This window comes from Telopea speciosissima, chromosome 4 (genome assembly GCF_018873765.1).
Source record: "Telopea speciosissima isolate NSW1024214 ecotype Mountain lineage chromosome 4, Tspe_v1, whole genome shotgun sequence".
Taxonomy (NCBI): domain Eukaryota; kingdom Viridiplantae; phylum Streptophyta; class Magnoliopsida; order Proteales; family Proteaceae; genus Telopea; species Telopea speciosissima.
This window is the reverse complement of record NC_057919.1, coordinates 4060380-4071732: the sequence shown is the minus strand read 5'-3', so window position 1 is coordinate 4071732 and position 11353 is coordinate 4060380. Positions and strand designations below refer to the sequence as shown.

Below are 11353 nucleotides of genomic sequence, written 5' to 3'. Positions count from 1 at the left end.
ATATATATCTGAGTATCAAACAAGAATGAGAAATATGTTCAGTCTTGGCCATCATAATTATCTGAATTCAGATTGTTGACAGCTTCTTGACAATCGGAAACCACCATTGCATTTGTAATCCTCTTCTTTTTTGCCATGTCAAAGGCTTTGTCTGATCCCCTCTTAATTATAGGTTCTACAAGCTTTGGAATCTTTAGCTTTGCTGAAAATACAGAAGTTCGATGTGTGGTTTAACCATATAACTTAATGGAATCCTGAACTTGATGTCGAACTAAGCTAGTGATACTACCCCACCCCATCCAATGATTTGAAGTCATTTCCTAGAAAGGAGGAAGTGCTATCTCAGAAGATTGGTTTGAATCACAAGAAAAGGGAGGGGGAAGTCTGGACCACTGCCATGGTTTAATGAATTTGAATCGAACTGGCTGATCCCGATCCTGATTCTGGCTTATCTGGGGTGTCAGAACCTTGCTGTGTTTCTAGGGTTCAGGCCAATTCTCAGCACTGGCCAATTACGCTTTTTGAAACCTTGGGTGTAGCCATCCAATTGCCATCCCTAGGCTTAGACGTTCCATATTTTTTTTTGGGTTAATTGGGAGCTTTTACATATATAGTTGATAGGGGCGGGGCGGGGCGGGGGGGGAATAAGATACCAGTCAAGAGACTCGAACTCGAAACCTCCTGGTGAGCATGGGCATGAAGCGCACCATGGCTCACCAACTAAGCTTTTACATATATAGACGTTCCATATTTTAGGTGGTAGAGAACCGATATTACAATCTACACGGATGTTTTACAAATCCATGGCCCAGGACCAGGGGAAAAAATGCTGGTCAATCATGTATATTCCATTCAGGGTTTGAAAAATCGGATCAGACCGATTTGGTACAATAACTAGGGTTTAGAAATTTGTATAGTCAATTTCCACCGATTCTGAGTCATATGGACTGGAATCGGTCGGAATTCGATTCCTTTTTTTAAAGCCCTGACTCCGTTCCAATTAAAGCCCTTTGGTTCCCATCATCTAAATTTTACCATGAATAGTTAAGTGGATGGCCACGTTAACCCGAGATGCCTTGTGTGGTTAAGGGTCCATTTGGGTGGATGTCATGCGAGTAAAGAGGAAAAAAAATAGGGGTTCAATTCCAACCAACTAAGCCTTAGCCAAAAGTGGCTCACGTCACTTTTGCAATGAACGGTTCCCTCACTCACTCCAGCGAAATAGAAATCATTATAGTTTTCTGTTTTACTTAATTTTACTAACAAATATATATTTCATGGAATAGGGTTCAGCAAGCGGGGTAGCCTACGCACCTTAGGCCCTGTTTGTTTGATAGAAAAAACAGGGTGGGAATGTTGTGAAACTGGGTCCCAGTGTAGTGGATTAAAAAACAGGGTAAGATTTTTATTTAACATATGGATGGGATTTTGAAGTGTTACATCAGCAGATAACATTTAATGCTTTTCTCTGAGCTTTTGTAAGTTTACCACCCACACCAAATTAAATAAATAAGATTGGAATGGAATTTTAAACTACTACATGGATCTTTATCTGCTTCATTTCCTACCCGGTCCAGTTCCCCAAGTCCTTCTAATAGGGGTGGATCCACCCGGGCAGGCATAGGGTGGCTATTCCCCCCCCCCCCCCCAATATATGAGGGACTTGAGGAAATGGAGCAGATACAAATCGAATGCTACATCAACACTTTTCCACCCCAATTCTCCCACCTCACTTAAATCACCTTTACACAAACGGGGTTTAAGAGATTTTTCAATCCTACACTACTTGCTCAAAGAGACTTTTCCTCGTCCCCTTTTCATTGATTGGACAAACGTGTTACAGCCGAGGAGTCCAAGAGAGACAACTGTTGGATCCAAGGAGAGGAAATAGGCCAGACCGTCTCACACATACAAGACGGGGCCTTCTGGGCTAGGGAGTCAGCCATGCTGTTTTCCTCCCTAGGAATGTGGGTGATTTTGTGCTTGATGAAATAGGACAAGAGCCTACGAATGTCCTGAATAACTGGCAACGCATCCACTGTGGTGGGCCTCAGATGATCTTGTATGAGAAGAGCAAGTTCACTGCAGTCCGTTTCAACGTAGATCCTATCGATGCACTCCCCTATAGCATGCAGCAGGGTTGCGCGTATCGCGAGAGCCTCACCAGCTAAAATGGAGTGGAACTTTGCTAGATTGGACACAGCGCGCGTACAGGCTCCCCCATCATCTCCAAAAATGAAGCCCAGCCCTCCTCTTGCAGCTGACAGTGAGGCATCCGTATTGACCGTGTAAACTCCAACAAAGGGGAGGGACAAAGTGTCCCACCGCTGCGCACAGGTTGCGGGAGGTGGAAGGGTCTGGGGCTAGGCAACTGCAGTGGCTTGGGAGAACTCCAAATGCGCTCGAGTAGCAGTCTCCACTACTTCCACAGGTGTTCAGTTCTTCTTCTGAAACACTTGATCGTTGCGAGCCTTCCATAAGTGCCATGCGATAAAAGAGGCCAGGCTACATGCGGACCTGCCGAGCTGCTTGTTTCCTGGGGTGATAAAATTCCATGACTTGATCCAGAGGTGAAACTTGGGTTGTGGTAGCGTCAAGGTAGAGTAGGAGAGGGTGGATCCGAACCAAACCGCTCTTGCAAAAGGACATTCCATCATAATATGATCCATGACTCCTCGGGGTGGCCGCACTTAAGACAAGAACTATCAATGGGAATTTCCTTGTCCCATTTTACTTCTAACTAAAAAGGGACATAAGGGCATGCCCCTATCCAAGAGTATTTAGCCTAAAATTTGACTATCATTTTTATTTTTAATTTCATTAAACTATAAACACATGATTTATATTTTTATAGTCATGAACCGTGGTCTCTATCATCCAAAAAATTCCTTTTTTTTTTCTTTTCCTTCTTCCATGGGAGGTCAGTGTAGTGGTTAGGGCATAGCCGCATAGGGCAACATCCAAACAATACATAACCGATTCGATGGTCTAACACATTAAACCAATCAGATTGCACTATAGTCTTCATTGGCACTCCAATCAGTATTATCCACGTCTTGAAATTATAAATCCTCCTAATCAGATTTTGGACTTCGAGTATCAAAAACAACAAAAAAGGGTGAACATTTCAAATGGAACCAAAAATCTCGGTAGCACGCTTCTGCTAAAAGAATTTGCTCTAACTTACAAAAGTTGACGAAATTTCAACCCAGGAACTCAATTAATTTCCTATCTTAATGAGTTCCATCCATTGCCTTCTACCACAAAGCAGCACTTACAATGCAGAATATGACAAATGAGTTGCATACCCAACATGCGTTTAAGGTAAACTGCACAGAAGCTGCAACTCAGGGTCACAACATTGCATTGACCATCAAATTAGGTACCGTGTTCAATGCAATATATAATTACACATGTGAGGGGCATATAGAGGTTGATGGAAAAAAAACTAGCGCCTCATTGACCTGGTTAACCATGACTTGCTGGTCTCATTTGGTGGTTTCCAGATAACATCCTCAAGCTTGCTACAAAAATTCTTGTAGAACTGCCAAGTCCAAAAAAAAAAGTTAATTCATATAAGCACCTGAAAAAGGGGGTGTGTCTGGTGGTGGTGGGGGTTGAGGAAAAGAATGAGTTATGGCACAGGCCCCAGGGGAGATTCGCAAGGTCAACTAGATTAATCAGAGGAAGATAAAAACAAATAAAGAACTTTACGAGTGGCCAGTCGTGAAACACATAACTGCAAATTTACTGGTCACAACAAGTCTATAACACCACTTACCAACAAACAAATGTAGGATAAAGAAATTAAAGGAGATCTGACCTTGAGGAATTCAACTGAATCTCCAGATGCCTTACAAATGTCCACCATGAGAAATGAGGGTGCAACTTCAAAAATCTGCTTCATAATTAGGTTTAGTAGGAGATAAATAAATTGTTAACCAAATCTAACCATTCAACATACTCAACGAATAAGATCTAGAAAAGAGAAATGGGTATTGATCCAAGAAGAGAGCTTACTTCCAAAATAATGGAGAAATGTGAAGCCTTATTCTTTGCAAGACATTCTACCCTCATCTGAGAAGTAACATGATCTATCAGTTGAAAAAAACCCTGAAGTAATACTGATTTAAAAAATTTTATATCACTCTCCAATCAAACCACTATGAAAGAACATCAATCAGATCCAAGATGGCAACAGGGCAGGTGATGGCAGAACTTAGTTTTGCATGCTAATTTTCAGATTAAACAAAATGACATTACCAGTCCATTTACTTAATCCCCAAAAATCCCAAAAGTAAGCATCTTGAAAAGCATTTGTATGCAACAAATAGGAGGGATTCATGGAAGAAACAATTTAGGTAAACCTAAACTAAATTGCAGAGTGAGATATGACACAAAACCCTAGGGTAATTCAATAAAGGATTACTGTTGTGCCTTGAAGATAAAATAGAAGAAATGGAAAAGAAAGAAAAAAAAAAAATTTCAACATCCTTCAAAGTTCAATAGATTATTACTCACACCCTAACGATACTCCAATCGAGAGATTGACAGCCATAGTACCATGATGCATAACTGTAGTAAAGGAAGCAAAGGACAACATAAATTCAAGAAGCAATAAAGATGTAGTGAGTTAGAATAGTCAAAACCTTATAATTACGGATATGAGTTTTGAACCCCATTGATTGTGCAACAACTTCCATACTTGACAGAACAACTTTTGCTGGTTTTTGTGATAAAAAGCGTGTTTGATGCGTCAGACAGTCCTATAAAGTAAAGAAGAAATCCATTAGATCTTTTAATACAATAAAGGAACATAAAAAAAATTTTAAAAAAAAATCTGACTCAGAATGGATAACATAGAGACCTAAGAATTAGGGACGTGGATGGGAGGTGTGCATGCATTGTAAGTTTCTTTTCAAGCATATAGTGGTGTGAGAAATGTTTTAGTTGCTTGACCATCATCAAAGTCACAAGCCATGAAAATATGTTGATTGAAATAATTATCAAATTAGTGAAGAAGTCATGCTATAAAAAATATAGCCCACAGAGATAATGCAATTCAGAGGCAAATAAATTACATAAATGACTGGCTTCTGAATAAGTGATAAATCACACCTGTCCATGGTCAAACAATGCTGAAAGGTTCAGCCCTTGCGAGAGAATGATTAGGTCAAAAGCATTTAGAATCAGAGGACCCATGTCTTCCTTCCCAGAGTTCTCATTAACCTGCTGCTCCTACAGAAGCCCAGGGCATCAATAATGTCAAGAAACAAAAGGGACCCAATGTAAATAGAACAGCATATTAAAAGAATGGATGCATAGGAAGACCAAGTACCACTGCTTCCTGCAATCATATATGAGTAGAATATGAATAGTACAACAGCAATGAGCAAAAGGATGATAAAATAAAACTCCTCGAAGATTTTCAAGTTACACTCCCAATTATATGAGCAGTAATGAGAAATGTTGAAAGCCTTACCAACCTCAGGATCATCAAAAACAGCATATATATCATCCAGGTTAACATCCTCATACTCAACAATTTCAACAGGAGCATAGCCCTTCCTAAACCATTCATCATTCCTTATCTCTTCAATGCAAATGCGCTGCAAAAATTCACACATAGGAATTCATCCGTCACCATTAAATTCACTAAATATTTGAACAAAATATTAATACAATTTAGGGAAAAGTCAACCATTGAAAGTGAACACTCTAATAAGTAATAACTTTTTTCTTGATATACATGCTCCATTCAAAAATTATCTCTGCATATCAAGAAGATCCATGATCCCTTCTATTCCAGCTTTGATATCTGATATACTCCAATTGCTTCAAAATATTATAAAGCATTAAACTTGGAGATGTGAATAGATTTCTTGTAAAATTCACTTATACTTTTGATATAAATTAATATCATGCTAGACAGCTAATAATAATCCAAGGAAGCATTATAAATCACCATATACAGATTAAAAAAAATAGGACAGAATTTTATTATGATTACGATTTGAATTATAAAACTTTTATCTCAAAATAAACATCCCAATAGCAAAAGGCAGTATATTAGGTAGCAAAGGAAAGTTTTCAAGAGCTTGATAAAGCTTCATCTCAACTCAGCCTTATCCCAACTAAATGAATTCGGCTTTGATTAAGCTACAGATACCATATTAAACTAAATTCATGAAAATATATCAACCAAGTAAAGAATAAGGACATTTCATTCAGCAAATACTTACAGTTTCAGGATTTGGGTCCAGAATTCTATGAATCAAGGATTTTGCCCCAACTGAAAACCAGGATGGCCATGAAAACTCCGCTTTCTCTATCTGTAGGGAAACACAACCCATCAGATTGTATTAACTGCATATATATAGTCATGGAGATGAAAAACTAGTCAATGAGCACAGCTCAGAAATGTGGGGAAACCAACCTTGCAATCTCTCATTGAAGTGTTATCAAAATGGAGTTAACCAACAGAATACAAATCCAGAAACGACAAAATATTTCACCATCTTGGTAAAAATTTGAACAAGATCAAGTGAGAAAACAACATGCCTTACTATACAGTGTTGTGAGGTCAATATCGTCAAATGGGAGATATCCTGCCATCAAAATATAAAGAATAACACCACAGGACCAGACATCTGCTACAGCACCATCATAACCCTTATGGCTGAGTACCTAAAGCAAAACATGCAGGGTTTGTAAGACGCCCAGCTTGGACATAAATATAACATGTTGCATGCATATAAAGTAATTTCAATTGAGAAGCTATCCTTATAGGTACCTCAGGTGCGACATAGTTAGGAGTTCCACAGGTGGTATGAAGGAGGCTAACTCCCTAACCATAACATTAAAGCAATTAATTAAAGCTGAATGACTTCTCTTCATAATTATGTGTAAAAAAAAAATCTTATTCATCTTACTTGGGCAGGCAATGCACTAAGGCCAAAATCTGAAATTTTTAGATTTCCTTGGGAATCCAACAGAAGATTTTCAGGCTGAATGTCAAACAAAACAGTTGTTAGGACTTCATTCAACAGTAAACACACAACAGATTTTGAAATGCCAGACATATAGGACCTTTAAATCTCGGTGGTAAACTCCCTTGCTGTGGCAAAAATCCACGCCATCAATAAGCTGTTGAAAGTATCTTCTTGACTCAGTTTCACTCAATCGCCCTCGGTGAACCTGCCCAAACAAGAACAATATCAATAATAAAGGGCAAAAGGGAAGACGGTTGACACTCGGACGTTGTGCTAGAAGACTCACTATTTTATCAAACAATTCACCGCCTGTAATGAACTCCAATATTATGTATATTTTTGTACGGCTGGCAAGAACCTAGTAAACCATATGGTTAGATAGAAGCACTAAAAACCACAACATGCAAAAAAAAACCAATCTCAAAGAGTAGGAGGATGGGTATAAGAATAAAGTTTATTATGAAAAGTGCCTGCCATACCTCATGTAGACGGACAACATATGGATGTCTGACAAGCTTCATTATGGATATCTCCCTCTTAATCTGCAAGCAGAAATTGAAGGAACCACTTCAATGAGCTGTACTTGTCAACAATAGACAGCACAATCCAAGGGACAAAGACTAAAAAGACACACAGATTGCACCATCCATACATAAGCTACAAGTGATAACTAGAATTTATAAAATTTATGTCAAAAAAATAAAAAGAAAAACGATTAGTGGAAGAGGACTGACCAAAATATTAAAATTGAACACATTTTCCGATTATTCTGCTCTAATCCAGGATGAACTCATAATTTTCAATTTTTTGAATGGGATAAATTCCATCCAAGTTTAAAGAAGCAGGAGTAGGACAATCAGACAGTTGCAATTCCAGAACTATTTCAAAGGATAAATTCCATGCAAAATAATTATGTACAGGTCCTCACATATGTACCATTTGAGACCCCACTAGAAGGCTCCGCAAAAGTACACAGTCCAAAAATTAGACTGAAGAACTTACTGCACAGCACACAGGATAAGTATGTTCACAACTACTGCGATGCCCTTAACAAACCCCATCCATTGAAAATAGTCACACCCAATTAAATCCAAGATAAATTTATTTCTTCAGAGCTGAATCCTTGGTTTCTCCCACATAGGATTTAAATATCAAATTTCATAAAAGTCAACGCTTCTAACCCTTCTTTTCAGCAGGAACTCAAAAAACCTGCCTCAAAGCCCTGTTCAACATCAAGCCTACGAAGCCATTCAATTGAATTTCTTTACTCAATCCAATACCCTAACCTCAACTCACAGACAATCAAAATTTATCCTTCTTCCTGTACCCAATTCTAAATCAACCCTAGAGCTTTCAAACCCTTCTGGCCTAATCTTAGGGCTCAGCTAAGCATATCCTTTATGCCCCCAATCTGTCTTCTCTGTATTTGACAACAAGAGATCCTGTTACTATATACTGGTTGCAATTTCAACATGTTTGTAACATCTCGAAATATCAACAGGAACATCAAATTGGTCCCTATAAAAGTTATTTCGGTTGACATGTCTCCAAGTTTTTGAGTGTCAACTGAAGTGTGAAAATCCCATAATGGATGGATAAAGAATTATATTCAAAAGAGCGCAAAAGAATACATAGGCGCCTAGGCATCCAGACTATTTCTTGGGTCCAAGTCGAAAGCACGCTTTGTTGACACTTTACGAGTTTATGTTGATTTATATGTATTGTTTTGTTATAAATATGCTTATATTATATCCTAGGCTTTGTTTATTATATGTTGGTTTTCTCATATTAGGTCAGTACTAGCACACTTATATCATATTGCATTGATATGGCTTCAATATTGCATATAAGCATAATTATATAAAATTATTATTGCTATATTATATAAAGCCATATACTGGCACCTAGGGGCACCTAGGAGCCTTTTTGCCTAGGCACCCCTCCAACACCTTGGATCGCCGAGGCCCTGTGGCAACTATGCCCTTGAGAGAGATACAAGTGAAAACCAAATACGCAGTTATATCTGTTCAAGTTTGACTCTAAAAATTATTAATTGTTCTTGTTGTTCCAAGTTGGGGCGTAGGAGCTATATATGCTCCAGCTTGAGGAGTGTTAAAGTTGTGGTGACATTTAGTGTTTTGGTGATGTTTAAGTACTCATGGTGATGATTATACTTTGTGGTCGAGTTTAGTTATGTGTCTACAAGTCATAATGTTGTTTAATACAAATGGTGTTGATTTTTTTTATTTTGTTTTGGGGGCGGAGGGGTTGAAAATATATATGGTGTTGTTTAAGTTGTTATGTAGTATTACCGTAGGGTCTTTAGGGTCCTTAATTGTAATGTTTTCTTACTGATTTATAATATATATATGACTAGCCCACGGTTGGGATACCGTGAGCTCTCTCTCTCTCTCTCTCTCTCTCTCTCTCTCTCTCTCTCCCTTTTCCTCCTTCCCTTATTCTTCTCTTCATCTTCTTCTTATAATAATATTCAAGGTTGATTTTATCATATTTTCTATCCAAACATGGTAGATAGTAGCACAAAAAGCAAGCCTACAAAAATGCCATTTATGTGAATTGGCTAGGATAAAAATCGGATGTTAGTTGAGGAATTTGGCTTTTGCCAATACCTGTGAGTTTTCATTTACAGCCATGGATTTGGAAACAAATGGACTTAACCAAGTAGACGTATTTGGAAAGAACAGTAGAGCAGTACGTCTGAACTTCCCAGTTTCCATATGATTCGGCCATAAATAGAACTCGGAACAGATGGTGTTATCCTGCTAGTTTTTTAATCTAAAAATATAAGTAACAGAGGGTTAAGGCGACTCAGATTATACTCTATATTTCGCATGCTCTCTGTATCCCCGGGTCATCGCCAATTGCAGTGCACTGAGGAAAAGAGGGAATCAAATACAGAAAACCCTAAAATTTAGGACTAACTACGTACTCCCTCAAGCTATCGTCATTTCAAACATAATTTTGTAATTTTAGTTATGGGAAGACAAATTATTGGCTGAGAAAAGGAAAGTGACGTAAAAACCTGGTCGACCATCTTGTGCTTGATGATGGTTCTGCGGTCGAGCACTTTCATGGCAACGCTCTCACCAGTTTCGGTGTTCTGGGCGAACTTGACCTTGGCGAACGTCCCTTCCCCAATCGTCCTGCCCACCTCGTACTTCCCGACCTTCCGGATCACCATAGTTTCTCTCGCGTTCTGTCAACTCTGTCTGTCTCGATCAGAATAAGAAGAAAAAGAAGAAAGAAGCATTTACATTCACACACTCGCTTCTTTGAGGGGATTTTGGATTTAATATTTGAACTGTCTGGAGAGATTCGAAGCAACCTTTTGTGTTACTTTACTAAATTTCCCAATTCCCACCGAAATGCTTATGTAAGAAAGTATCTAAAAATATCTGAAGAGTCGTATTGGGTTGATTGGGTTGCAGAGAAGGTGAGATTCGGTGTTTGGAGTTTGGACAGAAAAGCAAGCAATCCGGAATCCGGTAAGGAGGGTTTCTGTATCTGAGAGAAAGGAAGACGAACAAGAAGAAGAAGAAGAAATGTAGGTGGGAATCGGGTTGAGCAGTGTTGAGAAAATGTTTCTATGGTCCAACTCCCAACTCCTTTTGGATAAAATTTTCATTTGCGAGGAATGTGATTTGTCAATTTGCACTCGCGCGCATTTTCTCTCTCTTTCGCTCTCTTCCCTTCACACACAGGCACAGTGGGGTTGATAGCAATTGACAGATAAGGTTGAAGAGGTTGCTTTGGTTTAGACGTTTAATTCGGTGATTGATAGAAATGAGAGTCGCGTCAAAATGAAGTAAGAGCTTCACGAATTTTTATCCAGAGTACACCATTAAAATGCTTTGGATTTTTATCCTCTCAAGTAATTCTCAGTCCTCTAACAATGGGGTGCTGAACAATTGAAAACTATCCGATTGCACAACGGATTTGGGTCAGGTAAAGATTTTTTCATTCTGATTTAAAAAGAGAGAAAAATAATTTCATAAGAAAATATTTATGATTACCTTAGAATTGCAAGTGTAACTCCTCCTATAGATAATAGGTCTTTTAAACTGTGCAAGTTTGTAGATTGAAAGTTTATTCAACACTTTAAAGTTTGATCAATCCTTGCAAGTTGTAGAATAACATACTTCATCAAAACCACTTGAGTTTCAAAACTCAATTCTCACTCTTAGCACCCAATACCACAAGAGAGGGGAGAGAGAGAAACAAAATTCGTGGGAGGGAGAGAGAAACCACCAAAAAATCTCAGAGCTTCTCTCATCCTCTCCTTATAACTTCCAATGACCCTTGGGTCAAGTAATTGCTTTCCATATTGGTTTTTTTTTATA

The 11353-nt window shown here is 38.4% G+C and overlaps 1 protein-coding gene across 5 annotated transcripts; it reads right to left on the bottom strand.

The window, feature by feature from the left end:
• Window positions 1-3197: 3197 nt before the first annotated feature.
• On the bottom strand, window positions 3198-10556 carry LOC122657830 (CBL-interacting serine/threonine-protein kinase 8-like). Of its 5 annotated transcripts, XM_043852624.1 has the most exons (15): window positions 10538-10556; window positions 10036-10224; window positions 7472-7534; window positions 7279-7350; window positions 7090-7197; window positions 6933-7007; window positions 6794-6847; window positions 6562-6687; window positions 6243-6332; window positions 5487-5609; window positions 5119-5238; window positions 4650-4766; window positions 4021-4077; window positions 3824-3898; window positions 3198-3544 (listed from the first exon to the last, which is right to left on the bottom strand). In XM_043852624.1, exons 2-15 carry the CDS (start codon window positions 10192-10194, stop codon window positions 3449-3451), a joined length of 1335 nt encoding a protein of 444 aa, XP_043708559.1. In that variant the 5' UTR covers window positions 10195-10224; window positions 10538-10556; the 3' UTR covers window positions 3198-3448. The 5 variants fall into 5 exon arrangements, 3 of the variants coding, with proteins under 3 accessions (XP_043708559.1, XP_043708560.1, XP_043708558.1); XM_043852625.1 differs by lacking the exon at window positions 10538-10556 and having other exon boundaries at window positions 5119-5232; window positions 10036-10284; XM_043852623.1 differs by lacking the exon at window positions 10538-10556 and having other exon boundaries at window positions 10036-10283.
• Window positions 10557-11353: the final 797 nt, after the last annotated feature.